Raw genomic sequence first — 27,700 nt, 5'->3', positions numbered from 1 at the left:
ATCCACAGCTGTGCTAAAAATCAAGCAAAGGGACACCCTGGTGATGGACCAGAAACTGAGGACTTCCCCTCTGGCGGGAGGGGAGCCATGGGGCAGAAACCTGGGGGCCTTTCCTAGTCCACCTCAGTGGGTGTGCCATTGTCTGGGTCCTCTGCGGCACCAGGACTCACCTGGCAGGAATCCACCTTCCCATCCAGGTAGCCAGCACACACCATCCGGTCTGTGAGAGAGTGGCCATACAGGCTGGCGCACAGGGCCTGGTCCAGTAGCTCCACGGTGGCTTTCTGCAGCATCTCCGGCTTGACCACTGCCAAAGACAGAAGAGACAAGCAGGGTGAGCATTCCATGGCCCCAGGCAGTCACCCCAAGCCAGGAGGCTGAAGGACAGCTCCTCTCTGAGCCTCAGTTTCCCCAGTGGTAAGCAGAGCTGCTGCAGCACTGGCCTCAGATACTAGCAAAGAGTAAGCGCTCCACAAACACCTACTGATTATAACATTTTTGACCGGGACAATTAAGATGCATCCAGGGACCGGCCCGGTGGCTCAGGCGGTTAGAGCTCCGTGCTCCTAACTCAGAAGGCTGCCGGTTCGATTCCCACATGAGCCAGTGGGCTCTCAACAACAAGGTTGCCAGTTCAATTCCTCAAGTCCCACAAGGGATGGTGGGCAGCGCCCCCTACAACTAAAATTGAACATGGCACCTTGAGCTGAGCTGCCGCTGAGCTCCCGGATGGCTCAGTTGGTTGAACCGCGTCCTCTCATCCACACGGTTGCCGGTTCGACTCCCGCAAGGGATGGTTGGCTGTGCCCCCTGCAACTAGCAACGGCAACATGGACCTGGAGCTGAGCTGCACCCTCCACAACTAAGACTGAAAGAACAACAACTTGAAGCTGAACAGAACCCTCCACAACTAAGATTGAAAGGACAACAACTTGACTTGGAGAAAAGTCCTGGAAGTGCACACTGTTCCCCAATAAAGTCCTGTTTCCCCCACCCCACAAAAAAAAAGTAGGAAGAAAAAAAAAGACTGAAAAAAAAAAAAGATGCATCCAGGTTAACATCCAAGACTGGGCTCCTCAGCTCCTCTCCTCTTACCTGTACCCGCTGTTACTCTAGTCCTACCCTGCTGGTGTCTTTTCTTAGACCAGCAGCCAATGCCATCTTGGCTAAACATTAAATCAGGTTATACTGTGTGTTTCTTCAAACACTCCAGTGCATTTCCCCCCACCCCAACTTAGCCTAAACACCCAGTCTGGATTGCCTACCCCAGGGCCTTTGCACCTTCTGCTCCACCTGCCTAGCGTGCTTGTCCCTGTAGAATCGGCTTGCCTTCCTCCTTCCTCTCCTTTCTCAAGGAGGCCCCTTCTGAACACCCTATTTAAATTTGCATCTCTCCCCCACCCCATCTCTGGTTATTTATCTCCATTGTGTTCATCACCATCTATCACTTATCTTGTTTAGTATTTGCTGCCCTTAGAGTTGCCAGGTCCAACACAGTAGCCACTGGCCACATGTGGCTATGTAAATGTAGATTTAAATGCAGTCAAATGAAATAAAATGTAAAAGTCAGGTTTTCAGTCACACTGGCCACCCTTCATGGGGCTGGTGTCTTCCATTAGTGCTCGGTACAGACGTAGAGAACATCTGTCACAGAGGAAAGTTCTGCTGGATGGCGCTGGTCCAGACAGTGAGCACCACGTGGGCAGGGGTTTACATATGCGTTGCTTCCTGCCTATCACTGGAGCAATGCTTGGTGAGCTGGAGGGGCTCACATGTTTGTTGACTGAATTCAGTCCTCAAAGACTTTCTCTCCTACTTAGATATTTAGACCTCCTGTCTTTGTAGCAAATATCTTTCCTTATCACAAAAATCCTATTCTTCCAGGATTTTTCTTTCTTCTCAGGCAGACATAGACCTGAGAAAACTCCAGAACGGAAGCCAATGAGCACTGCTAGGGAGGTCAGGCTGTGTCGGATTCTCAGATTCTCATTGAACTCGGGGTATGTGTGTGGGGGAAGTTGCTAGGGCTTCAGACCTGGGTACCCCACCCCCAGGCTTCAGAGTCATTGACAGGCAATGTCTTTGTAGACCTGTTCACCTGCTGAGTTGGCCTGAGGCTAGTGGCTGTTGTATTGGACACTGTAGCTCTAGGCTGTTCTGGACCAACATTGTCCAATAGAACTTTGCTCGATGATGGGGATTCTCTCTGCAGGACACTCTCCTGTCCTCTGACTCTTTGCCTGTCTGGCTTTGCCTAATTGGCCAGGTCTTAGCTGAGGTGTCACCTCTCTGTACCCCTTCCTAAATCTGTTCCCCCTCTTCTGTCTGAATGGTTCCTGAGTAGCTATTGTTATTGATCTCAAGTAAATGCTTGTTGCCTCTCACTTTGAAAGGCTTTTTATTTTCAAGTTAACGTATCATTGACTTATTAATGCTGAACTCAAGGCCAGCAGTGCTGTAACTCATGCCTGAAGGAAGCTGACCTAACACATGTTTTTTTCATGAGCGCATATCCCAGCCTTTGGTTCAGGATCATCAGCCAGCACCTCAGCTCTACGCTGGGGGCCATATATCACAATCTGCCACGAAAGCACAAAAATGCAAAAAAAAGTGGCAGGAAATATACAGGAAGAGGACCCTGCTTCACATCTGAGCTGAAACAGAGGCAGACGTAGCCTGGTTCCAACTGCAACTTGTCACTGCTCTGTGCACGGCCGCAAGTGCGCACAGATTGCCGTTTGTGCCCCTTTGAGGTTCCAGATAGGTGTTAGCAAGTAGGTGAGTTCGCAAATCAGGAACCGCGGATAAGGAGGGTAAAGAGGACGACCTGTCCTGTCCGCAGGGTTTTCTCTCTGGGAAGGTGAGAGCTTACGGAAGTCCTCCTTGAGGTAGCCCCAGCCCGAGATCAGACACTTCTTCCTGGGCGGGAAAACGTGTGAGGCGGCCGGCAGGCACACGGGCTGCACGTGCCTGCTGAAGGGCAGGGGGCTGCCGAGGCGCAGGACCGCCACATCGAAGTCGGCCGTGTCGGAGTTGTAGGAGGGGTGAGTGATGATTTGTGCCACGCGGGCCCGCACCGTGCTGGCTTCCGAGCCGCTGAGGTGCGTGGTACCCGCGTAGGCCACCCACTCGGTGGGGTCTTGGAACCTGTGGGGTGAACAAACCGCAACTCAGAGGGCGCAGGAAAGGGGCGGGTTGGGGGGCGGGACCGGCGGAGGGCAAGGCAAATGTAAAGGGGCACCTCAAAACTCAGTCATCGAGACGGATGATATTTTTAAGCAACATTGTCAAAAATCATGATGCAACAAAGACCCACAGTGTTGGAATTAGCAACATTTTAAACAAACACAGGCTCCAACAGGGCTCCGATTAGGGTGAGAAATGTTAAGGGGGACAAAATATTATATATCCACACACTGGAATGTTATCCAGCCTTAGAAAGCAAGGACACTCCACCACCTGCTACAATGTGGATGGACCTGGAGGACATTATGCTCAGTGAAGTAAGCCAGTCACTGAAGGACAAATACTATGTGATCCCACTCACAGGAGGTCCCCAGAGGAGTCAGATTCATAGAGACAGAGAGTAGACGGTGGGGCGAGGGGCTGGGGGAGGGGAGGGGAGTGAGTGTTTAATTAATGGGGACAGAGTGTCAGTTTAGGGAGATGGAAAGTTCTGAAGATGATGGTGGGGATGGCTGCACAGCAGTGTGAATGTACTTAATGCCACTGAGTTGTAATGGTTAAAATGGTAACTTTATGTTATACATGTTTTACCACCATTTAAAAACTATTTTTTGAAAAAAGGAATGTATCTGGATTCAACCAAAAAAGTAAAGAAAAAGTAAAGAGAGAAAGACAAAAGTGAGTTCCAAGGGGCTCTGAGGACACCCAGGAGAGGTGGCATCTGCAGGGTGGCAGGGCAGGTGTGGTACAGGGGTGGGGTGGGTTCTGGGCCACAGGGGCTTGGGGCTCACTCATTGAAGCAGTGGGCAGCAGAAACCAGCCACCTGGCCCCAATCACCGCAGCCCCACAGAAGTGCTCGCTGTTTTCTCGGAGACTGACTTGCCAAGGGAACTCCCCAGGGGACGCTTCCATGCCCCCCACAATCCTGCCGGCTGTCCTCCAGCCCGGCTGCCAACCGCAGTCTGCAAGACACAGATCACCCATCAGGACCCCAAGAAGGCAGGACCACGGCCACGCTCCCTCGGCACATATGCACCCAAGTCTCTCATCCACAAGGCCCCCACGTTCCAGGACATGCCCAGGGTCCCCCACTTGGCTTTGCTGTACAGGGTGGGCCAGGAAGCCCAGCGGCAGCTGACCCTGGGAAGGGATGGGGGTGGGCTCCTGCCGCAGGGGTGGACTGACCACAGTGGGCCTCGTCAGATCCGTCGGAACAGTCCACTTTGTCATCACACTCCGGGTTCACTTTGGTCACGCACTGGCTGTCCCTGCAGGAGAAGGCGTTCCCTGGACAGCGACCTGAAGGCAGAGCAGAGCCGGTTCCCACCCTCAATCCATCGCTCCCAGCCTCTGGTGTTTCTGAGATGACTTTCTCAGAATTAGCAGGGACACAGCACGAGAATGTCGGTCAGCATGGAGCCAGGGCTGGGCAGCGTAAGTGTATGTGTATCATGTGTGCACCCCCAAATTTTCTAGAAGCCATGTTTTAAAAAAGTGAGAAAGCTGCAGTTAAAATTTTTAAACTATGGTAAAACACATAATGTAAAGCTTGCCGTTTTAACCACTTTAATTGGAGCCCAGTCACTGTCTGTGGGGGGCCATCCCCGGGCACTGTGGGGGCCCCCCCACTGCATGCCAGGAGCATTGCAGTGTGACCATCACATATGTCCCCAGACATCACCTACCCCTGGTTGAGGACCACTGATGTGACGCTAAATAAGTGTATCTATACATATGTCATGAGCTGTCTGGAAGGATAGTCACCAGAATATTAAAAGTGATGAGAGTCCAGGTGACATTTACTCTTTTTCCTTTTTTCCCCCATAAACTTTTTTTGTGGTCTTTTCTTTAACAACAGCTTTTAAAATCCCAACAAGGTTTCTCTCACTCACGCTTGGCCACATAAATCAAAGTGCCTCATCCACAATCCTGTGTGCACACGGGACTGTGAATCTGTCCCCCGGAGGAGGCTGGGGTGCACAGCCAGCTCACCCTGGGCGTCTTCTTAGGAGAACCCAGTCTTAGGAACCCTCTGGCAGTGGCCACAATCACAGGAAACCTGGCAGAGGGCAGGGAGCCCATGACAGAGAGAAAGCATACCTGATTTCAAGTCTCTTTCTGTCAACGGCCCCTTCTGGCTTCCTGTGAAGAGATATTAGCTCAGTCAGTGGGTGGCAATGTTCTTTGAAAACATTACTCTGCAAAGCAGAGAGCTGTCCACCACAGGAGCCACTTAAAGCCTAACTGAAATCCATTAAGAGCAAACCAAATGGAGCACTGTGGTCTCACTGGCTGCATGACAGGTACTCCACGGCCACCGGGGGCTGCTGGCTACCACAGCGCAGACATGGAACATTTCCACCACCACTGGAAATTCTATTAAGTCACTAAGATTCAACTCTCAGGTGTGTCAGCGTTGATGGGGAGGGGACCATAAATGTCCTGTAGGGCAAGGGTTAGGTGATCCACCTTCAATCTGACAACAACCTGATGCATCCTCAGATTTTAGAGTTTAGCATTTACTTTTATCTCTATACCCAGAGTTGACAAAATCCGGCCCCCCACTTGTTTTTGTAAATGAAGTTTTATTGATACACAGCCATGTCCATTCACTTATGCATTGTCTTGGGCCAATTTTGTGCTACAATAGCAGAGTCAAGTGGGCTGCAAAGAGGGAAATAATCACACTCTGGCCATTTACAGGTTGCAATAGCCCTGTAAGGTGAAGCCCTGGAGGGTGAAGCAGTGCACATGCGTTTCCTTTTCATGGGAGTGGGTGATTATTGAAAACCCCAAGTTTAACGCTCCCCTCCCACAGCATGTCCCTCACGACATCTTGGGCCTCTACAGCTTACTTGCCTGTGAGCTCGGCAGACACGATGGTGCCGTGGGCACCCAGGGGGATGCTGTGGCCCTGCAGCCTTGTTCGGAGCCCCTGCTGCAGCAGCTCCCGCTCCAGGCCCAGGTCCAGTGACCGCAGGGCCAGCAGCAGGAAGTGCAGACGGAAACGCACAAAGACGCTGGAGTTCCCATCCCTGCAGGCAGGAGAGAGGCCCTTGAAGGGAGGACTCTTCTCCCTGGACTCTTCTGGCACCTTGGGGAGTCCACCAAGGTTCCTTCACCCCCAAGGAGGCCCCGACACACCTGTAACTTAGCACCGTGCAGCCCATGCAGCTGGCCTCCAACTCTGTGTTCCGAAAGCTGCTTACAAACTGCAACGGAAACACAGCAGCAATGTTGAGACGGCAGCATGGGCTCCCATCCCTGAGGAAGCCTGTTGTGTGCAGAGAGCTGGAGAAGGGGGGCGGAAAATCACCTCCTCTTAGACCCAATTCATGCAGTGACTTCATTGAGCAATGTAAACGACAGGAAAGGGCATTTCAAAGTTATTCATATGAAAATATTGCTCCATCAACAGATAGATAAAATGTGTCTATCCACAAGGTAGAATATTATGCAGCCACGAAAAGGAGTGAAGCACTGACACTCGTTACCATGTGGATGAATCTGAAAACATGATGCCAAGTGAGAGAAGCCAGACACAAAAGGTCACAGTGTGTGATTCCACTTATATGAAACATCCAGAACAGGCAAATCCTCAGCGACAGGAAGTGGTTAGTGATTGTCAGGGGCTGGAAGTAGGACTGGGTCATGGGGAGCGACTGCGATGGGGACAGGGCTTGCCTGCATCTAGACCTGCTCTGTCTTATATAACATTCCACAAATTTTCGGAATGTTCTACATCTGCCCCACCCTGTATGGCAGCCACCACCCACAGGTGACTACCAAACATTTGAAACATGACTGGTGCCACTGAGGAACTGATTTATACATTTTAATTAATTCATGCTTAAATTTTAAAATGGATGTTTGATTCACTGAGCATCATTTTTTCAAGGTCCATTCACGTGGCGAGTGTCAGCACCTCCCTCCTTTTCACAGCTGAGTGACAGTCCAGTGTGTGGGTGGGCCACGCTGTGTGTGTCCATCATCAGCTGAGGGACATCTGGGATGTTTCCACTTTTTGGCTGCTGTGGACACGTGAGCAAGTTATGTGTGAAGTGTGTTCCTATTTCTCCTGGGTATCTACCAAGGAGCAGAACTACTAGGTCAGGTAGTAATTCTATATTTGACAAGTTTTTGATGAAAGCTAGAGAGTTTTCCACAGCAGCTGCCCCATTTCACATTCCTACTGGCCATGTATGAGGATTCTGATTTATTACCATAATATAGTTTGCAACCTTTAAATGTGGCCTGCTGGAGTCAGTTCCCACCGACACCACTCTCCCCTGCATTCCGGAACACACCAGTCCCGCCACACCCACCTGTCCTGTTCCCCCACAGGCCCACCTCCCTGCCCAGCTCCTGCCTGGGCGTTGCCTTGCTGGGCTTTCTCGGGCCTGGGGGGCTCCTCTGGGTGAAAGCCCCCGGCCGCCCCCTTGCATCCGGGAGGCCCTCACCAGCGTTTCCAGGGCAGGCGTCAGTGCACGGTAGTAGTCGGAGGCCTCCTGCTGCAGGCTGCAGGCGTACCAGATGCCCCGCAGCTCGGCCGTGTGCTCCACAGCGACACCCTGTGTAGAGAGGGAGGCTGCGGGGGAGACCAGGGCCCCGTGAGAGAGCCCAACTATGGAGTCGGGGCTCAGCTAGGGGGCCCTGAAGGCCCCCACCACCCAGGGGCTAGGTCACCCAGACAAACAGGTGAGTGGGCTGACTCCCAGGGGTTGTCCTGAGTGATTATTAACAGTGCCCCCCTTTCAGCTTTCACATGTCACCCACCTGGAGGCCCCTAGGTATAACACAAAGCCCCAGAGCTCCCCAGGCTTTGCCTGAGGGCAGAACTAGCTCCTGGTCATTTTTGTCTCACCAGTTGTGTCTGGCCCAAGGGCCTGAAACCAACTTCAGTCAAAAATGGCTGAAATGGCCTCAGGAGACCTTCCTTCCACTTTGGAACAACAGTCCCCACCTGCTCCCTGGGAAAGGGACATCAAAAACCACAGGGGCACAGCTACAGTCAGTCACGGGTATCAGGACCTTCAGACCACCGCCCCAGGATGCCACCCTCTGAAAACACATGGCTTTCCAACTGTCGGAAACACTGTGTCAAAAGTACACACTAGCAAGGAGTGACAATCATAAAAAAATGTAAATAAAGAATATGAGGGAGGGGGGTTCACACAGTGTGAGGGATATAAATGATAAACGTCTAAGTTTTGCTTTGTCTTGTGCACCTGAAACTAATAAAAAAAAAAGAATATGATAGCAAGCACGTAAACTGTGAAAACACGTTTCTGTTGAAAATATATTGGAACTGTCAAAAGGACACACTAGCAAAAAATGGTCATAATTGCAAAATAAGAAAATGAAAGCAGCAGCCACATAAACCGTGAAAGCCGGCTCCCAATTCTATTTATTCTGAATGAGTACCCATCTAGACAGATATTTAGATATTTGTCTATTCAATAGAACGAATATTCAAAACCAATTCTAAAAGTGGTTTGGTTTCTCTTCAAAAGCTAAATATAAAGAAAAACGAGCACCCTGTCATGTAAACCAAATTGCTTATGCTCTGTACCCAACTAAGCCTTTACATTTTCCCCCAAAATAATCACAGACCCCTAGAGGTTGGAGAAACCGGACAGAGAGGTCCCAGGGCCCTACTCCTACGTCCCCCCAAGGCTAACAGCTCCACTGGAAGCTGTGAGCTGTCTTCAAGGGGAAAGAGACACATTTTCACCTCGAGTTTAAAATATATATTTTTTTAATTTAAAATTTTAAGTGCATCTTAAAGCCTTCCTTGGTTTCAGGGATCCTGCTGGGGATTACCATATTTTGCTGTGTATAACGTGTATCCATGTATAATGCACACCCACGTTTTTGGCCCAAACTTTCAGAAAAAAAAATATTTCGTTTTAATTTTTTAATTCAAAATTTTATTTGTTTACATTTAGGTACATGTTTTTTGTATTATAAAGGAATTTTAGCATTTATTTATTTTTATTTTTACTTTTTATTTTTTTTGGGGGGGCAATATTGGGGAAGAGTGTGTTTTTCCAGGACCCATCAGCTGCATGCCAAGTCATTGGTTTTTTCAACCTAGTTGTGGGGAGTGCAGCTCAGGTCCAGGTCAAGTCGTTGTTTTCAATCTAGTTGTGGAGGGTGCAGCTCACTGGCCCATATGGGAATCGAACTGGCGACCTTGCACTGCGCTCTAACCATTGAAGCAACCAGCCACCCTTAGCATTTATTTTTTTAACATATTATGGTACAAGAAATTTTATGTACCAAATAATTACAAAACACAAGAGCAGATACAAGGTACGAAAAATTTTATGTAGCGGTATCAAATTTACGACATTTGGGGCAGCCGGTTGGCTCAGTTGGTTGGAGTGCAGTGTTCATAACACCAAGGTCGCGGGTTCGATTCCCACATGGGCCAGTGAGCTGCACCCTCCACAACTAGATTGAAAACAATGACTTGACTTAGAACTGATGGATCCTGGAAAAAGCACACTGTTCCCCAATAATCCCCCCTCCAAAAAAAAACTTTTTAGAAAAGGGGCAGATTAAAAAAATAATTTACGATATTTACGCATCATAGAAGGCCAAGAACTCTTCCTCATTGCAAGTTTGTTGTAAGTTCAACAAAACTGATGATCATATTCCGGGGCTTTATTTTGCATATGCATATAGTTATTGATTTCTAGAGTTACAGAGCTTTTATCTCATAAGCATAAATAAAAGAATTAAAAACATTTATATAGATAAGGAATTAGTACTACCCATGTATAATGTGCATCCTTATTTTTCCCTCACAAATTAGGGCAAAAAAGTGTGCATTATACACAGCAAAATACGGGAATTTATCTCTTGTTCCAAAAATGTATCTGTGCTTCTAGAATAAAGGTGTGAAACCCTGCTCCCACCCCTCCCTCGTTCAAGGATACAGGCACACGCATGTATACACACATACACACGCACACATGCTCACGTGCACACACACACACACAGAGCCGAATTTTCCTGCCCTTGACTCCCACAGCCAATAGGGGGCCTCAGTCAACCGTGCCCGGCTGTGAGACAGTCTTACTGTTCCACACATACATTTCAAAAAATAATAACTAGGGAGACCCACGTAGGATTGTAAACTTATTATTTTGCCTCATGAGAGCATCTTCCTGGAAACTGCCACTTATTATCACCATCTCATGAAAGCAAGGTGGTTTTCACATCTCTCCCCAAACCATAGGAACCTCTTCAGCTCAGAATAAGCCTGGTTCAGAGCCACACTGACCTGCAGAAATTATTGTGATAATTGAATGTTCTCGATCTGCACTGCCCAGTACAGTAGCCTGAGCCACTATGGAATGTGGCTGGCGAGGACAGAGGAATTGAATTTTACAGGTTATTTAATTGTAATGGATTTAACTCTAAATAACCACCAGGGCTCGGGGCTGCCATTGTGGACAGCACGGACAAAGGGCCGCCCGGGGAGCAGCCCAGTTTGTAGGAAGTTTTACATCATTCTACTGAAATATAAAAAGCGCTTCCTTGTTTATTTTATAACCGCAGCCCCACACCATATAGATGGGTCATCATTTTGCACATTTCATCTTAAATTCTATGAATATGGACTGGAAACAAATATGAAATGGGAACCATTGTGACTGTGGGTGGTGGGAATATAGACAACAGTTCATTTTAAAAATACTTTTCGGTATTCTTCAAATTTCTCAAGATTTTTAAAAAGCTTTTTTCCCTATCCCTATTTGTCTCCATTTCAACCTGGCCATGAAAACGTCCCCGGAGAACGCTGTTGGTGAGAAACCCACATATACGTGCCCGCGTGCCCACCCATCCCAGACTGTGTGCCTGGGCACTGTCCAGCTCATCTTCTCCCTTGGGTGGCCCAAAGGGCCAGCCTTCAATTCCATGTAGGCACGCTCAGCCCTCTGTTTCTGGGACCATCACACAGACAACACTGAGGCAAGTCTGAGAGTTTCTGTGCAAGGCACCTGGCATGTGAACCCATGCCAGCCCTCGGCCACTTACCCACAAGGACTGCCAGGGTGACGATGACGATGCTGGTGGCCACCGCCGCGGACAGAGCTGCTCGGCAGCACGCGGTGTCCTGAGCAGGGACTTCCTTTGTTGCCCCGGGCACGAGCTGTAATTCACCAATGGTGGGCTCCATGGCTCCCGACCCCAGGACAGCCACCTGGATGCCAGCAATAAAGGGGCAGAAAAATGGTATCAGCACAGGAGGGCGTTTCTTTTCCCCTAAGCCAGGGTCTTACATGTGCAGATGTGACAGCCATCAACAGTGCCCTAGGCACCAATGGACTCCACTCAAAAAGCCTTCAAAAAATGGAAAGTCACCTATAATTAAATATAGTCACGGGATGTGGAGTACAGCATAGGGAATATAGTCAATGGAATTGTAACAGCTATAGTCAATGTCAGAGGGGTAGTAGTGGGGGAGGTTATCACTTTGTGAGGGGTGTAAATGTCTAACTATTACATTGTTTTGTACACCTGAAACTAAAAAAAAATAGCCCTAAAAAATGGATTCCACATGCTGGCTAGGCTGGTGCACGTGGGCTCCCCGTAGGTCACTGGGGTCCATTTATGGAAAGAATATGTATGAGTTTCCTGGGAATGCTGTAACAAATTACCATAAACCTAGAGGCTTAGAGGAACACAGATTTATTATCCTGCTTTTCTGGAAGTCAGACGTCTCCAAATGGAGGGCTCTGCTGCTTCTGGGAGCTCCAGAGTCTCAGTTCTGAGAAAGCAGAGCTGGGAGGAGGTGACAGGTTGAGCCCTGGTACTTTTGCTTCTGAAACTTACCGTCAAGAGCCAACAAATTCTTCCTGACAGTTGTGACTAGAAGAGCCCTAAGACAGAGCCTTGAATGCATAACCAATTCAGCCCCTCGCTGGATAATTCTCTAATGTTCCCGAGACCAAACCAAAGGCGTTCTCAGTCCACAGAGGAGCCTTCCTCTCCCCAGGGGCCAAATCACCCTTCTGCTTTCTGCAGAGGTGGCCCTCATTACCCACTATCTGCCTCGGTTGCTGGGGATCTCCCTGCACTGTGTGGGTGGAGGGTGATTCATATCTGGCCTCGACATATTTTTCCCTGTTAGAAAACCACAGGGAACAAAGCTGGGGGGATAATCAGATTCTTATTTCCCTTGATGGGGTTCTGTGAAGGTGCCCTCTCGGCTGGGGTCCTCCTGGGAAGCTATGGAGTTGCTTTGCAGGCCCCTAGAGATGCATGGCAGGCCCCACAGGACGTCCTGTTAAACTTGAATTTCACATAAACAAAACATACTTCTGTAGCATAAGTATGTCCCTGGGATAACTGATTTTGTGTGTCTACTCGGCTAGGCTACAGTGCCACATTGTTTGGTCAAACATTATTCTAGATGTTGCCATGATGGTAATTTTTAGATGAGATTAACATTTAAATTAGTACATGTTGAGTAAAGCAGATGACCTTCTGGAATGTGGGTGGGCCACATCTAATCAGTTGATGGGCTTTAGAGAAAAGACTGAGCTCCCCCAAGAAGGAAGGACTTTTGCCTCCAGACTCCCTTTGGACTCATACTGCAACATAACTTTTCTTGAGTTTCCAGTTTGCCCTGCAGATTTCAGACTTGCCAGCCCCACAATAGCATGATCCACGTCCTAATCTCTCGCTCTCCCTCCCTCCCTTCCTCTCTCCATTCTATTAGTGCTATTTCTCTGGAGAACTCTCTGGAGTCCCTAATCAGTATAAGTATGTCTTGTGCAATACTTGGAACATACTTATACTTAAAAAAAAAGTATTTGTTGTGTATCTGAAATTCAAATTTACCCGAGTGTAAATTTCAGTATGTTTCCTGTTAATTCTGGAACTGCATGCTGGAGCCCAGCCAGAATGCTCCATCCTATCAAGGGAACGTGTCTCTGCTGGGGATGGCTGCTCTGTGCCTCACTGCTACCATCCAGAGCTGACAGAAAGGGGAGATGCGTGGGGGTGGCGGGGCAAGGGCCTGGCAGGGAGTGAGGCTACACAACACTTACCCCTTTATTCTCACACTTGAACTAAGAATCACTGATGAAATGTTTTAGGGACAAAGACACCAAGATTCACTTCTGTGATTAGGGCTGGAAACTCAAATGTAGTGTATGAGCTCATTGATGTCCCCCCACCCCAAACACACACACACTAAGTTTGTTCAACCCCAGCTGCCCCTGCTCCCCCCACCCAGTGGGTTTTCTAAGGATCCCTGTGTTCTCTAAATTGTCTTGTCATCACCATCATTAGGGCACACAAGGGGCCCCACTGCTACTTAGCATTGAATATAGAAGCACCATTCACTCGCGCTCTCTCTGCCTGATATTTGCAACCTGGCTGCTCTGTGCTGGGTACCCAGCCCAGAATGAGGCCTATGTGATTCTCTGAGCTCATAAAGCTTAAACCTTACTGGCAGAGACCTAAATAAATGAAAACTACAGTGACAATAAAGGCTCCGAAATAGAGATGCATCCATGGGACTAGACAGGAAGTCAGGGGAGGCTTCCTGAGGGAGGAATGAGTTATCTGAGTTCTGGAGGATAATGAAGAGTTCGGTAGGTGCCCAGTGGAAGGAACAGCTGCCCATACAGCGAGAACAAAACGTGCCAAAAGCCTGTGGCAGGAGGGAGGGAGGAAGGAAGGGACAACGTAGAGAAAGTGTGTCAGTCAGCTACTGCTGCGTAACAAATTGCCACAAACAAATCCACAAAGATAGGAAGCAGATGGTAGGGGCCGGGCTGGGGGAGGGGAGGAGACTGAGTATTCAATGGGGACAGAGTGTCAGTTTAGGACGATGAGAAAGTTCTGGAGGGGATGGTGGGGATTGTTGCACAACATAAATGTGCTTAATGCCACTGAGCTGTGCATTTAAAATGGTTAAGATGGTGAATTTTATGTTACATATAATTAACCGTAATAAAAAAGAAAATAATTAAGAGAGATAGAGAGAGAGAAATTGCTGGAAACTAGAATGTGAGAAGGGAGAGCTGGAAGCCCAAGAACCACAGGGGACAATGGGACACATTGGAACTGTTTCCACACAGAAATATCCAGAATGAGGGGAGCCAGCAGTGAGTATCTATGAACAAACAAGGAAACCCAGGCAAGCTGGGACAGCTCTGCCCCCCTCGGCGTCCCTCATGCGCCAGTGCACCCGTGCCCCGGCCCGACCCTCGAAGGGCAGAGAAACCTCATCCAGCAGTTGGCAGGCCTGATGGGGAGCAGATAAAAATCAGGCTACAAAATCTGCCTTTGAACCAAGCAAGGCCCAGAAAAGGCAGTGGCTGTTTGATCCAAAAATTCTGACAGTGTCTCTGGTGCTTCCATAGAAATGGCATTTTGCTTGGACACTGTGGCAGGCAGAATAATGTCCCCAAAGACATCTCCATCCTGGTACCGGGAGTTGTAGACATGTCCTCTCCCAGAGTAAAGGGACTTTGCAGGTGGGATTAAGTTGAGGCCCCTGAGATGGGGACGACCCTGGATTACGGGGGCCCAGTGTCATCACAGGGTCCTCGTAAAAGGGAGGCAGGAGGCTCAGAGTCAGAGATGAAAGAAGCTGCACTGGATGTGGCACCTCTATAAGCTGGGAAAGGCCGGAAGCGATTCTCCTTGGGGCCTCCCGAAGGACCAGCCCTGCCCTCACCTGGGTTTAGCCCTATTTGGCCCACTTTGTCACAGCAGCAACAGGAAACTAATACAGGCTCTGTGGGCAATACTACCCAGCGCTGACTTGGTTGAGAGGATTGGTTGCTGATCCAGGCTCTGGGCACTTTGTAGGAAGAGAAACTTGAAAATGGGACCTGCCCTTTCCCCATTGTCCTCTGGGGTTGAGTGGGAGGAATGCTGGTCACCCGAAGACCAACGTCCACACTCTGGCTTCAATCTGACTGGTTCTGTGAATTCCAGAAGCAGTTTACCTCTCCTAGCCTCAGTTACAGCTGATCATTGATCAGCTTTGACCCTTTGGTTCTAATTTTCTATGGCATGTAGGTGACAATGTCCTTTTTGTCTTCCCAGAATTTCTTTCTTTGGGGAAGTCACACCCTAATCATAGTGGCCCACCCACTTGGCCGCTAGGCCTGCCAATCACAGTATTTACCCCTTTTCCCTCCATCCATGATTGGTCCCCATTGGATCCAGGCCTGCCAATCAACAGTAGCCACTCCTTCATCCCCATTGGTAATTGGTTCCCACTGGGTCCAAGCCTGCCAATCACAATATCCATGCCTATCCCCCATCAGTGATTGGTCCCCAATGGACCCGGGCCTGCCAATCACAGTACCCACTCCTTCATCCCATGGGTACTACCTCTCCCATCGGTGGATACTGTAGACCAACCCCTGGAGTCTTCTGTCACCCTTCCTTCTTATTCCCCTCCTTGCTGGTCACCTCCAAATCTGGCCACTCTGTTTCCTTCCTCCTCTCCAGGGACTCCACCTACCCATCCCCACTCTCACAACCTTCACCCTTTCCCTGGGCTAGTGGTGTTCTTGCTAACTCCAGGTCTGCCCCCACCTATCCATTTTTTTCATACAACTAAGGATATCTGCCTACAGTGGGGGTTCTCCCCCAGGATGATTCTTCCCCCAGGGGACATTGGGCAACATCTGGTTACATCTGTGGTTATCACAACTGGGGGTGCTCCTGGCATCAAGTGAGTGGGGCCAGGGATGCTGCTCAACCCCCACAGTGCGCAGGAGGACCTCAAATGCCAGCTGTGCCGAGGGGGAGAAAGCGTGGTCTGTACGAATATGATCATGTTCCTTCCCTGCCCTTCTGTAGCTCCTCACTACGCTTAGCACCAAGTTCAAATGTTCAGCCGCAACTCCCTCCGCAGCACTACTTGCTCCCACCTCCAGCCCGTCCACGTTTATTCTGTTCCGGAATAAATCCTGACACTTGCTATAACGTGGACGAACCTGGAGGACATGATGCTCAGTGAGACAAACCAGTCACAGAAGGACAAACACTGTGTGATCCCACTCACAGGAGGTCCCCAGAGGAGTCAAATTCACAGAGACAGGAAGTAGGTGGTGGGGGCCAGGGGCTGGGGGAGGGGAGGGGAGTGAGGGTTTAATGGGAACAGAGTGCCAGTTTGGGGAGATGAGAAAGTTCTGGAGGTGGATGGTGGGGATGGCAGCACAGCAGTGTGGATATATTTAATGCCACTGAGCTGTGCACTTAAAATGGTTAGGATGGTGAATTTTATGTTATCACAGTGAAAAAATTGTTGAGAAAAGTCAGCAAAGAATGGACGGGTGGAAACTTATGGCCCTCCTCGCCACGGCGAACACAAGACCAGGAATGTCTGGTGCGGATGCAGTCCTCAAAGCACAGAAGACAGTGGAGCCCGGCTTATGAAGTGCTGCTCAGACATGCCCAGTTTACAGGGTCTTTCGACCCCCGTCAGCTCCTCAAGGTCAGACACGAGCCTCTGCACCTCCTCACACTCTCATCTCCCTGCAGTCTTTGCAGACAGTTGCCACTTGAGTGAAAAGCAGACAATTTTGCCAAAGGTGAAGGGCTATGAGATCGGTAGTTTTGCCAAGATGATAATTAGCCCACACTGCCCAGCAGCGACCTGTGTGGCTGGCTTTCTCTTCCACCTCACGTTGAGAAGCAGAAGCTGGAATCGTCATGGGCTAATTATCAGTCTCCAGGCATAAGGCAGCGTCCATTTGACACCTAACTTTCCACAAACACCCATATTTCTAAATCCAAGTAAACTTCTGACCAACATGTAAAGCTCACTCAGGGCTTTAAAAAAAAAAAAAAAAAAAAAGGCAGCCAAATAAATTCTTTGGTGTTGGGTAGACCAAAAACCAAATCTGCCTGTTTAGATGTATCTTTTTCTTTTCACTCAGATGGATTGGAGACAGCCTGTCTCAGATAAGTGGGTGTTTTGCTTAAGAGAGAGCGGCAAAGGGATGGAAGGTTCCGGAAGGTCCTTGACACTCCTAATCTTAGGCTACAAAATTGCTTCTAGAATTTGCTTTATTTGTATTCTTTTTTTTTTTTTTTTTGCAGAGATTTGGAGTGGGAGAGAATAGAAAACAAAAGCCAAGTAGAAAGAGGGAAGATAGCTGATTACCAGGAATGAAAGGGAGCACAGGGGGCGGTGGCGGCTCCACACGGCGACCTCAGGCTACGAGAGAGCCCTTGATAGGATGGGGCATAACGATTTTTTTTGAAAGCCACGTAGGAGGATAAGTTACCACCTGAGCTTGAGAGATACATGAGAACACTCCAGACAAAACTGGAGTTGCAGAATGAGAGACATGGGTGGGCGAGGGGTGCACTCAGCACTCACTGTCTGTCCCCGGTTACAGGAATGGTCCTAGCAGCTTCAAGAAGGATCGGTGCCAGATCTGAGATCTGAAGGGCGCACCAAGATACAGGGAAGGGACCAACATTTAGTGCGGGAATAACTTGTGAACTGTGAGCACCAATGTCCCCAACTTGAGCCTGTGGCTCAACCAGCCTCCAGCTGAACACATGCCACTGTCCTGGCGTCCTCTGTCCCAGGCTGGAGTCAGAAGGCCTGATTCTCATCCCAACTCGGTTGTTGGTGATGGCGTGACACTGAGCAAGTCCCTCCCACTTGGGGGACAGATCATCCTCGGTTACCTGGAACTGTTCCAGTTTGAACCTGGAAATCGGGACATCTGGTCACCCTACCCACCCATCTGTCTTCATCTGCCAGAAGGGTGGAGCAATATGGGGGCTTTCTAAGGAGGTGCTACACAAGAGGACTTTGGGAACTGAGCCGAAATTATGGACGAGGCAGGAACCACATCTGCTCGCAGCCTCCTGGCGATGACGCGGGGAATCTCGGTTTAAGACCAGTGTGTCCTTAATGCCACTCTCACGCTTGCCAGCATCTGTTTCCAAAATGAGAGAGTGAGCCTCAGGCACAGGGCCTTCCAGGGGGATGAGCAGGCCAAGGTGACCGAGGCACTGGCCTCGGGGCAAAAGTTAAGGGGACACCAAAAACCTCGGGCCACGAGATAAATGACATTTTCATGCAACAATTTTTAAAAATAAAAAATTAAAATCCATGACCAACCAAATGTCAGCATTTTTACATAAAGACAGTTTCCGACCTTGCACTTGCCCAACTCACCTGGTTCTTCTTCTACTAATCCCAGCCCTGTCCACTGCTGTCTTTGCTTAAAATGGTGAAATTTTGCTTATTGAGGTCCCCTGTGCACCCATATATTTTACAATATTGCATTACAGTATTATTTCTCTCTATGACTGAGATTTTCGGCATCCCTCTAAATGTTGGCACACGGTGACAGCCCTGCTTGCTTTACCTACATCTGGGCCCTGGAGGACAGTAACAATTTAAGAACACTGTTTGGTTTTCCTCCCATTTCTTTTATGTTTTCAGTAGCATTCTCTTACATGCTTTCCATTTGTACATGTCAGTGACAAAGTTTCTTTAAAAAAATTTTTTTTCAGTTTTAAAAAGTAGGCCATTTAAAGAAGATTAAATAACTATTTTCATGGACTACTTGCAGCTATGTGTCCACCCCCGGGATCCCATCCAGTCTGTGGTTTTAATAACAGCCCAGACTCATCTGAATTCTCGACTCAAGTCCAACTGGCTACAGGAACTTCCTTCTGGGGGACCTCAGGTGACCTCCATGACCCACACCTCCTGGTGTTAACACCCCCGTGTTAATGTCCTTCCCTTGAGTGTGGGCAGGACCTGTGACTTGCTTCTAACCAGTAGAATATGACAGAAGTGATGGGATGTCACTGTCACGATTATATGACATTAGGTAAGACTCCGTCTTAAACGACTAGGGGCTATTCTGGAGAGGCCCAGGGACAAGGAGCTATGGGAGGGCTCTAGGAGCTGAGAGTGGCCACCAGCTGGCAGCCAGTCAAAGCTGGGCCCTTTGTCACTGGCCAATAACCTGAACAAGTTTGGAAGTGGGTCCTTCCCCAGTCAAGCCTTCAGATGAGATGGCAGCCCGGGCAGCACTGCTTCTGCAGCCTTGTGAGACCCTGAGCAGAGAAGCCAGCTCAGCTGTGCCCGAGCTCCTGGCCAATAGAAACTGGGAGATGGTAGATAGGAGCTGTTTCAAACCTCCAAAATTGTAGCAACTTCTCACCACAATCCAATGACTGACAAGCTTCTCAACTCTGACATGCACCAAACTGAGTTCCTGATATCTCTTCTCATGTGCCCCCCAAATACCTGTTCCTCCCAGTTTTCCCCATCTCAGACAGAATCTCCAAAACTCCCTGGGGTCCTGAGGCCTTTCTCACCAGTCTGCCCAACAAATGCTGTCAGTCACCTTCAAAGGATATCTAGAATTGGGCCACGTCCCTCACTTCTCCCCTGGACTAAGGAGAGCATTGTCCCGGCCTCACTGAGGGCTGGCTGTTTCCATCCTTGCCAGCTAAAATCTGAGTCAGGCCATGCCCGCCTCTGCTCAAATCTCCATGTGGCTCTCCCTCAGGGCAAAAGCCCTGCGTGACCTGGTCCCACCCGCTCTTTGCTGTCTGTCTGCAGCTCCTACTTCCTCCCTCCCTCAGTTCCAGCCACTGGGCCTCCTCAGTGTTCCTCAAACACAGGGGGCACAGTTCAGCCTCCGGGCCTTTGCACGTGCTGCGCCCTCTGCCTGATGTGCTTATCTATATCCTCATGACGGTCACCTCCGCCTCCCCTGCTTTGTTTGTTTTCTCCTGGGTTATATAAGCTGTACCCATGGGAAGAGATGGCAGGACGGCTTCTGCCAAGGTCCAGAGCCTGGGGTCCCTTGGGGCCCCCTTGGGAGAAGTGGCTAACCCTGGGAGAAGGGAGCCACGGAGAGAACAGCCACGACATGCTCCCCACTCTTTAGCACAATATTGACCAAGAGAACAAGCTAGCTCACTCTGCACTCTTGCCTTGCAGTTCCAAGGTTGCTGTTTGATAGCTACACCTGGTACGTCATTCCTCAAGAGAATGGAAACGTGCTGGGAGAAATTCATTGCACTAAATGACAGTTACATGCATATCTGATTTATTACCACAACTCTGCTAGGAGACAGCTGTATCCGACTGAGGAGGAAACAGAGTCACACAGGAGCCTGGTGACCTGCCCAAGGTCACAAGATGTGGTGGTTTGAAGACATGTCCACAAATTCTTTGCCGTCTTCTCTTTAGCAAAGTTTAATTTGCCGCCCTCTGAGTGTGAGCTGGACTTGATGACGTGCTCCTAATGTACCAGAAGCAAGGGAGTATAACTTCTGAGACTACATCATAAAAGACATGTGGCTTCTGCCTTTCTCTCTCTGGGACCACTTGCTCTGGGGGCTGGGGGGAGCCAGCCGCCACGTTGTGAGGACACCATGGGGCCCCATGGGGGACCTGAGGTCTCCCGCTAGCAGCCCTGTGGGGGAGCCATTCTGGAAGGGGCCCCTCCTGTCCTGGTGGAGCCTTCAGATGAGGCGGTCCACGCTGGCAGCTTAACTGCAGCATTATGAGGGACCCTGAGGCAGGACCACCCAGATAATCCTCCCTAATTCTTACTCACAGAAATACGCATAATAACATTCATTTTAATCTGCTAAATTTGGGGGATAATTTGTGACACAGCAACCGATAACTAATGCACAAGACTCCATAGCCTGTGACCCTTCTGTCTGCTTTTCCACTTTACCTCCCAGGAAGCAAGTACTCTGTTCTCGGTAGCCCATCCTGCACCCTTCTCTTCATGTCGTCTTTAGTCCCTTGTCCTTCGGCTGTGAATCTTCTCCTTGCCTTACCATCTGGTTTTACCTAGTTGGTTACGGCAGTGGTTCAGCCTCTCCAAGGGGAGACACAGTGCTCGGGTTCCCATTTTCCAGGCAGGGCCAGCTCTCAACGTCCATAAAACCCCAGCTTCATCTCGGCTTTGCCCCCCGGGCATCTAAACTTCTCCTCCTCCTCACTCTCAACTCTTGCTCTGTATGATTTTTGTCTTTCTCCTAATCCAAGGTGATCATGGTTTTTCCACTCTGCCATCCCACGTGCCTGCCCTTTTTCAGTCCCACCGCAGCCAAGGCCTGTTTATGGAACAGACATCACTTGTCTGTGCCGCAGCCTCTCCGGTTTCTCCCAGTCCCCGTCCTCAGACTCGAACCGAGCCAGGAAACCTCCCTCCCCTTTGCCCCAACTTCATGAAATAAATCACTCAGCAAGCCTAAAGGAAATTTAATAAGCTCGGTCTGCTTTTTCTTCTTTTTGTCTATGGACTTTTTGTTAAGTTTTCATGGGAAGCGTTGTTTGTGAGAAAACTATTTGTGGCGATGATATCTTGTGTTCTTGTAACTTTCTAACGTGCACAGGGGAAAAGAGAGTCAGAGATCCGGGGGTGGGGGGTGTCAAGAGGAGAAGACAATAAACATGGGTGATACCCAGGAAAATGGATAAAGCGTGCAGATTCAAAAAAGAAACTTCCAATCTCTTAGGACTTGTGTAACTTTAAAGGAATACAATGGTCCTGAATGCAATGGGGGATCCAGGCTTGGATCCCGCGATGGAAAAAGGACATGAGTGGGAACATGGGAAATTAAAATGCAGTCTGCTGAGTGTCGTACGATGTTAATTTCTTACTAGTGGCCATTGCATTGTGGTTAGGTAAGATCTGAACACCAGGGGGAGCTGGGTGAAGGGTAGGCGGGTACTCTCCCTGCCGTCTTTGCAACTAAAATAATTCCAGAATCATTATCTTTAATTAACAGAGGTAAAATGGGAAAAACAACAAAGCTTTATGTGGATATCAGCCAACGACCCAGAAGTGGTCATCTTCTGTGTTAATTTTAGGGTCACGCAGGTTCATTTCACAGATGTTGCTCCACACAGCTATTCCCACATATGTGCATGAGATGCTCATGCCAGGAGAGCACAAAGCCCAAGCCTAACGTGTGTGTGGGCCGTGGACGTCAGTGAGTTACGTTAGCCCTCCAGGGACCCGCATGACTCTCCCCATTTTATCGATGATAAAATTGAGCCTTGGAGAGATGACCTCCACTGTGTCTCTGCCTCTTTGTCTCTCTGTCTCTCTGTCCCTCTCTCTATATATCTCTGTCTCTATATAGCTATCTCTCTGCCTCTCTTTGTCTCTGTCTCTCTCCCTCTCCTCTCTCTTATACACGCGCAGTTCTTAGAATTCCAGGATGCCCCCTACCCCACTTTGCTGCTTGCTGCTTCTCTATCATGAAACGGGCCTCTGCTACCCCAGGGCCCTGCTGTCCAAGTGAGGCAGGTGAGCAACGAAGATGGGGACCTGACACAGTAGCATCCACACGGCTCTCTCACCTTCCTTTACTGCAGGGTGAGAACAACTGCCCAGACCCCCCACCCCTGTTTCTGCTCCCAGCTTCCTTCTCCAGGACCCAGGACTCACCTGGCCGCCGTCAAGGGAATGCCTGCCTCTGCCTGTTCACTCTGTGGTCCCCGGGTCCCAGACGAGGCCTCCACCACCCTGCCACAGATCCAGACTCTTGACAGACAGCTGTGATAACAAGAGCAGAGCTTTCTGTAAGCAGATTGTTCTGAGTTGGAGTCCCAGCCTTGACAAAAGGCCACCCAACATGCTTCTATCTGCAGTCTCCAAGCTCCATGCTTTATGCCCTAAACCTTCAGAATTCTGCAGAGGAGCTTTGAACGCCACACAGATGCTCAGCAGGGATGGGGCAAGAGCCAGCATGGGCTGCATATCCGCCTGCTCAAATCCATACACTGTGGTCGGACAAGCGGGACGAACGTCTGGGCTTCTGTTTGATGGGACAAGAACGCTGCCCGCCTCAAGGTGGACTTAACTTGTGTGGCCGTCAGAGCTGTGTGAGTGGCCTTGACTCTGGCTCCGTTCTCCAGATGAGGAAACTAGTAACAGGGAGTTTGCACACATGCAACCATACACATAACCTCACACAACCACACACTATTGCAATACAACCATACACAATCATACACGTGTTCACACCGTTATACAGACACACAACCACACACAGTCATACACAACCACATACTCTCAATGACACAACCATACACAATTATGCCCACACGCAGTCACACACAATCTCACACACACGATGGTCACACTCACAATCTCACACCCACACCACACCTGGCCAGGCCCCAGACATGCAGGGTGGGCGGCGGGTCTGCAGGCTCCATGCCCCATGGGCATAGATAGATCTGCTCTGGAGGCTGCCAGCCCTGCTCGTCAGATATTATGTCCCATGGTCATGATGCACGAAACGTGGATTACTTGTGTCCAGGTTCACAAAGGGGGCCTGTGTGGATGTGAACACATGTTCCCCAAACCTTTTGCCACCCTGGAGACTAGCTTTGACCCCTGTGAGATGGGAAAGGAGGGTGAGGGCCTGGCTCCAGAGGACCCCGGCACTGGCCATCCTCACCGAGCTCCGGGCACTTCCAGGACAGCACACAACGTGTGCCCAAGGCGGCTTTCCTGCCACATGTAACTGAATGCATGACAGCCCCTTCCCCAGGCAAAGATAACACCACCCCCAATTTCACACCTATGACCACACCCTCCCCAAATGGTTACCCCCAAATTTTTGTCATTTATTCACTCACCAGCCACTAAAAGGCTGCGACAAAGGAGAGGGAGAGAAGCAGGGCACCCCTTTATCACACACAGGGCAATCCTCACCGGTCTTTGTCCAGCACATTCCTGCCGCAGTCGCAGCCCCCACCAAAGGTCCAGGCTGAGGCACCGCGCTTGGTTTTAGCCAAGTTAATTCTCAGAAATGCGGGAAAATTGCTGTGGGTTGTGGGGAGCCCTGGGGGGACCGGCACTGGCAGTGTGCTCCCACCACGTCTACACACACGGCCGGCTACATTCACACACCCCAGCGGCGTCTACACAGCCTGTTTGCGTCCAGACAGCCTGCCCACATTTCTGCACAGCCGCAATCTACACAGCCCACCCGTGTCTACACAGCCCGGCCTCATTCACACACCGCAACCGCGTCCACACAGCCCGTTCACTCGTCTACAAAGCCGCTACCACACAGAGAGGTCTTGGATAAACTGAGGCACAGGGAGGGAGGAGCTGCCCTCGTCCCATTTCGGGACGGGGGCGCCGCGCCCGGGGTCGCCCGACTCACCGTGCTACGCCTGAAGCTGCACGGCTTCCTATTCCCGCCGCCGTGCGAAGCGAGCCGGGGCCTTAGGGAGCCGGGCGGGGCGGGGGCGGCACCTGAGCTGGAAGCATCACCGGCTGGGGGCGGTGGCACCTGGGTTGGGGGGGTGGCACGGGCTGGGGGCGGGGCCTGGGCTGGGGCCCGGCCTGGGCTGGGGGTACTATCACGCATTGGGGTCGGGACTCAGCCTGGGGGCGACCCCCCAACCCTCAGTCACCAGCCTCCCCAGCCTCCCCTGCCCACCTCCTGTTTGCCCCTTCCCCTGCGCACCTGAGCCTGGCCTGCCTCCCTCAGCACCGCCGGGGTGGGGACTCGAAAGGACACTGGGGTAGCCGGCCCCGTGAGCCCGTCAGGAGCCCCGGGCCCAGGCGGGTCCCATCAGTCTACCACCAGTTCCGGGAAGGAGCCCGACCAGCAGAGGGAAAGGAGTGGACGCACTGGGTGCCCGGGAGCCACGGGGGTGGTCCGTCCCTGGGCCCTGGGGCTGCTGCGGATGGAGCCGGTCGTCCGGGTGGAGGGAGGGCCTGGGCAGGAGCCCACACAGGCAGGTGACCGTGGACAGAGGGCAGAGGAGGGGAGCTGGGACCTGCACAGAGCAGATGCTCAGGGCAGCAGAGAGATGGGGGAGCGGTGTCTTGTGTGAATAACTACAATATTTTAAAAAATAAACTTTTGACTTTAGAACAGTTTTAGATTTACAGAGAAGATACTAGTTCTCTTGTACCCACATCCAGTCTCCTCATTACTTACACCTTACATTAGTGTCACAATTAATGAACTAATATCAACACATTATTAACTAACACAAGTGCTTTATTCAGATTCCTCAGTTTTCCCTATGTCCTCTGTCCCAGGTCCCACGTGACAGGTTTCTTGTCTCTTTGGAACCCTCCAGGCTATGACAGTTTCTCAGACATTCCTCGTTCTGGACGCCTTGGGCAGTGGTGAGGGGGGTCAGGAATTTGGTAGCTGCCCCTCTATTGGGGTTCGTCTGGTTCGTTCTCACAGTCTGGCTGGAGCAATGGCTTGGTCTGTTCTGACACACCTGGGCACCTAGCATGGCCATGTGGCAGCCCAGCCTTCCCCTCCAGCTTCCATAGCACGTTGCCTATTCCTTCTGCGAGCCTGTGCCCTCTGTTAGAACTGCCATCTTTGCCATCCCCCGGGGTCCCAGCTGCATGCAGTGTGGTCCCATTTACTGAATATGTGCAGACTCTCTGGTGCTTCTGATGACCCTGAAGAAGTAGCTGTCACCCCTTCTGGTAGAAAAGGCAGCTGCAGCCCCAGAGGGCAGTGACGTTTCCAAGGTCATCTGGCTCCAGACCTGTGTTCTTCCCCTGTGCTGCCTCCTTCTCTGAGCCAGGACAGCTGTGTGAAGAGCAGCCTGTGACCCCTGGGGGCCACCATTCTCTCTCTCCTCTAGCCACTGTTTTTTTCTGGAGCTACAGCCCCCTAACCATCTAGTGACATGCTACTGACTTCCCCATGTGGCTGGCAACCCCTATCACTTTCCATCCGGGCTCCTCACCCCCCATCCTTGAACACTGGCACCAGCCATTCTCACTTCCCCCACCATGGCCTGGAACCACCCCTCCTGCATCCCTTGGGCTCAGCCAAAAGTCACCTCCTCCAGGCAGTCTTCCCTGATACCTGCCCCCCCAAGTCAGAGTTGGGGGCCTCTCCTGCACTGACCTGTATCCTGTCCTTCCTCATCAGGGTGAGCCACCTGGGCCAGAGGGGTTCTGAGACTCACGCATCCCCAGCCCAAGTCGGAGAAGGGGAGCCTGGCACACAGAAGGCATTCAGTGAAGACTGCTTGAATGTCTGAATGAATGGATGAATGAATGAAAATTGTGTAAGCTCTGGCCTGCTTAGTAAAAGGAAATCACTGTTTTCACAGCATCGTTCCACTCTTTAGCTTAAGTGCAAGATGTGAACTCTTGGGGCCCACCACCCTCACAAAAGCCTAACCCACCATCAGTTGTCATGTAGGACGGACAGACAGCCAGGTCAGTCCAACTGCTCAGTGCCACTCCAGGCACCAGATCTCAGGGTTGTCCCCCGTGCCTGTCCTCTGTGCCACCACTCCCATGTCACAGAGGACTCAGAGTCAGGGTGTGACACCTGCCCAAGTCCTCGCTGAGGCTCTCCTTTTAGATAGTTTAGTGGTGGATCGCTAATAGTTAAAATTTACAAACAACTGTGACTTTAAATATTCTAGAATTACCTTGCAGTGATGAAGCCATTCCTTCCCAGGTGGTTTAAATTAGGCTTTGCGGCGTCTGCCCTGAACCTCACTGGCGGCTGTGTTCTTGTGTTTGGCCCATTTCACAGGGGTTGGGGTCTTTTTGCCCCAGAAAGGGATGGTGATGCCGGTGAGCAGCACGGTTCAGTGTGAGCCTGGAGGAGTTCACGTGAACCTGGGCTGGCCCTCTGCAGGCTGAGTGGCCTTAGAGACTCGCCTCCTGTACATGGAAAGGAGGGGCTGGTGACAACGGAACACTGGCCCCCGACACTCTGGTCAGCTCCCTTGGCCAAACACGAGCCCATGTCTTCAGGATCTGCATTCCTGCAGACTGGGGGTCGGCACGTGGGGTGGAGCTGACCAAATCTGGCCCTCTGCCTGTCTTTGCACAGCTGCTTGCTAAGAAAGGGCTTTATGTTTTTACACATTTGGAAAATACCAAAAAAGTATTTCTTGATGTGAAAGGTATAGAGAACTCACGTTTCGATGTCCACTAATAGTTTTGGCCACAGTTGCCATTTGTTCACACGTTGTCTATAATGCTTCCGGCCACAGCAGCAGAGTTCACTAGTTGTGGCAGGCTGTGTGACAGTCCCAAACATTGGCTACCTGGCCCTTTACAACAGGTCTCGGCTCCTGCTGTGGGGATCCCCCTCCAGACGCCTTAGATAACAGCGAATAAGCTAACAGTATCCAAAACACAGGGAACATACTGTTACTTCTAAGCCACTCATTAGGACACAACACCCACACAACAGTTAGCAGCACTGCAGCAAAACCCCCCCTTCAGCGCCAGCGGGTACGATCGTGGATTTCACTCATACCTTACTGCAGGTGTCCGGGCAGGATGAGCCAGCCCCGCCCCGCCGACGGCCCCGCCCCGCCGACGGCCCCGCCCCGCCGACGGCCCCGCCCCGCCGACGGCCCCGCCCCGCCGACGGCCCCGCCCCGCCGACGGCCCCGCCCCGCCGACGGCCCCGCCCCCACCCGCCGTCTCCCGGCTACCGAGCTCACTGCACCGCGGGAAAGGTAAAGGCCGAGTCCTACAA

At 50.7% G+C, this 27,700-nt stretch overlaps 1 protein-coding gene across 6 annotated transcripts in view; it reads right to left on the bottom strand.

The window, feature by feature from the left end:
• TMPRSS9 (transmembrane serine protease 9) overlaps nucleotides 1-24,867 on the bottom strand; it is a 34,633-nt gene extending 9,766 nt beyond the window's left edge. For 5 of the 6 annotated variants that reach the window (XM_074337508.1, XM_074337513.1, XM_074337511.1 and 2 more), the window contains exons 1-11: nucleotides 24,371-24,472; nucleotides 22,639-22,746; nucleotides 11,237-11,402; nucleotides 7,648-7,775; nucleotides 6,332-6,399; nucleotides 6,043-6,222; nucleotides 5,288-5,325; nucleotides 4,373-4,486; nucleotides 3,978-4,149; nucleotides 2,873-3,147; nucleotides 171-307 (exon numbers count right to left, since the gene is read on the bottom strand). In XM_074337508.1, coding sequence (XP_074193609.1) covers nucleotides 171-307; nucleotides 2,873-3,147; nucleotides 3,978-4,149; nucleotides 4,373-4,486; nucleotides 5,288-5,325; nucleotides 6,043-6,222; nucleotides 6,332-6,399; nucleotides 7,648-7,775; nucleotides 11,237-11,378 — 1,254 coding nt within the window. In that variant the 5' untranslated portion in view covers nucleotides 11,379-11,402; nucleotides 22,639-22,746; nucleotides 24,371-24,472. Of the gene's footprint in view, nucleotides 1-170; nucleotides 308-2,872; nucleotides 3,148-3,977; nucleotides 4,150-4,372; nucleotides 4,487-5,287; nucleotides 5,326-6,042; nucleotides 6,223-6,331; nucleotides 6,400-7,647; nucleotides 7,776-11,236; nucleotides 11,403-22,638; nucleotides 22,747-24,370; nucleotides 24,473-24,676 lie in introns of those variants that run through there. The other variant, XM_074337509.1, reaches the window with a different exon arrangement.
• Between the last annotated feature and the right edge of the window lie 2,833 nt (nucleotides 24,868-27,700).

Source organism: Rhinolophus sinicus, linkage group LG07 (assembly GCF_036562045.2).
Source record: "Rhinolophus sinicus isolate RSC01 linkage group LG07, ASM3656204v1, whole genome shotgun sequence".
In the NCBI taxonomy this organism is placed as follows: domain Eukaryota; kingdom Metazoa; phylum Chordata; class Mammalia; order Chiroptera; family Rhinolophidae; genus Rhinolophus; species Rhinolophus sinicus.
Note: the sequence above shows the minus strand (reverse complement) of the source record. Positions and strands in the feature narration are given on the sequence as shown.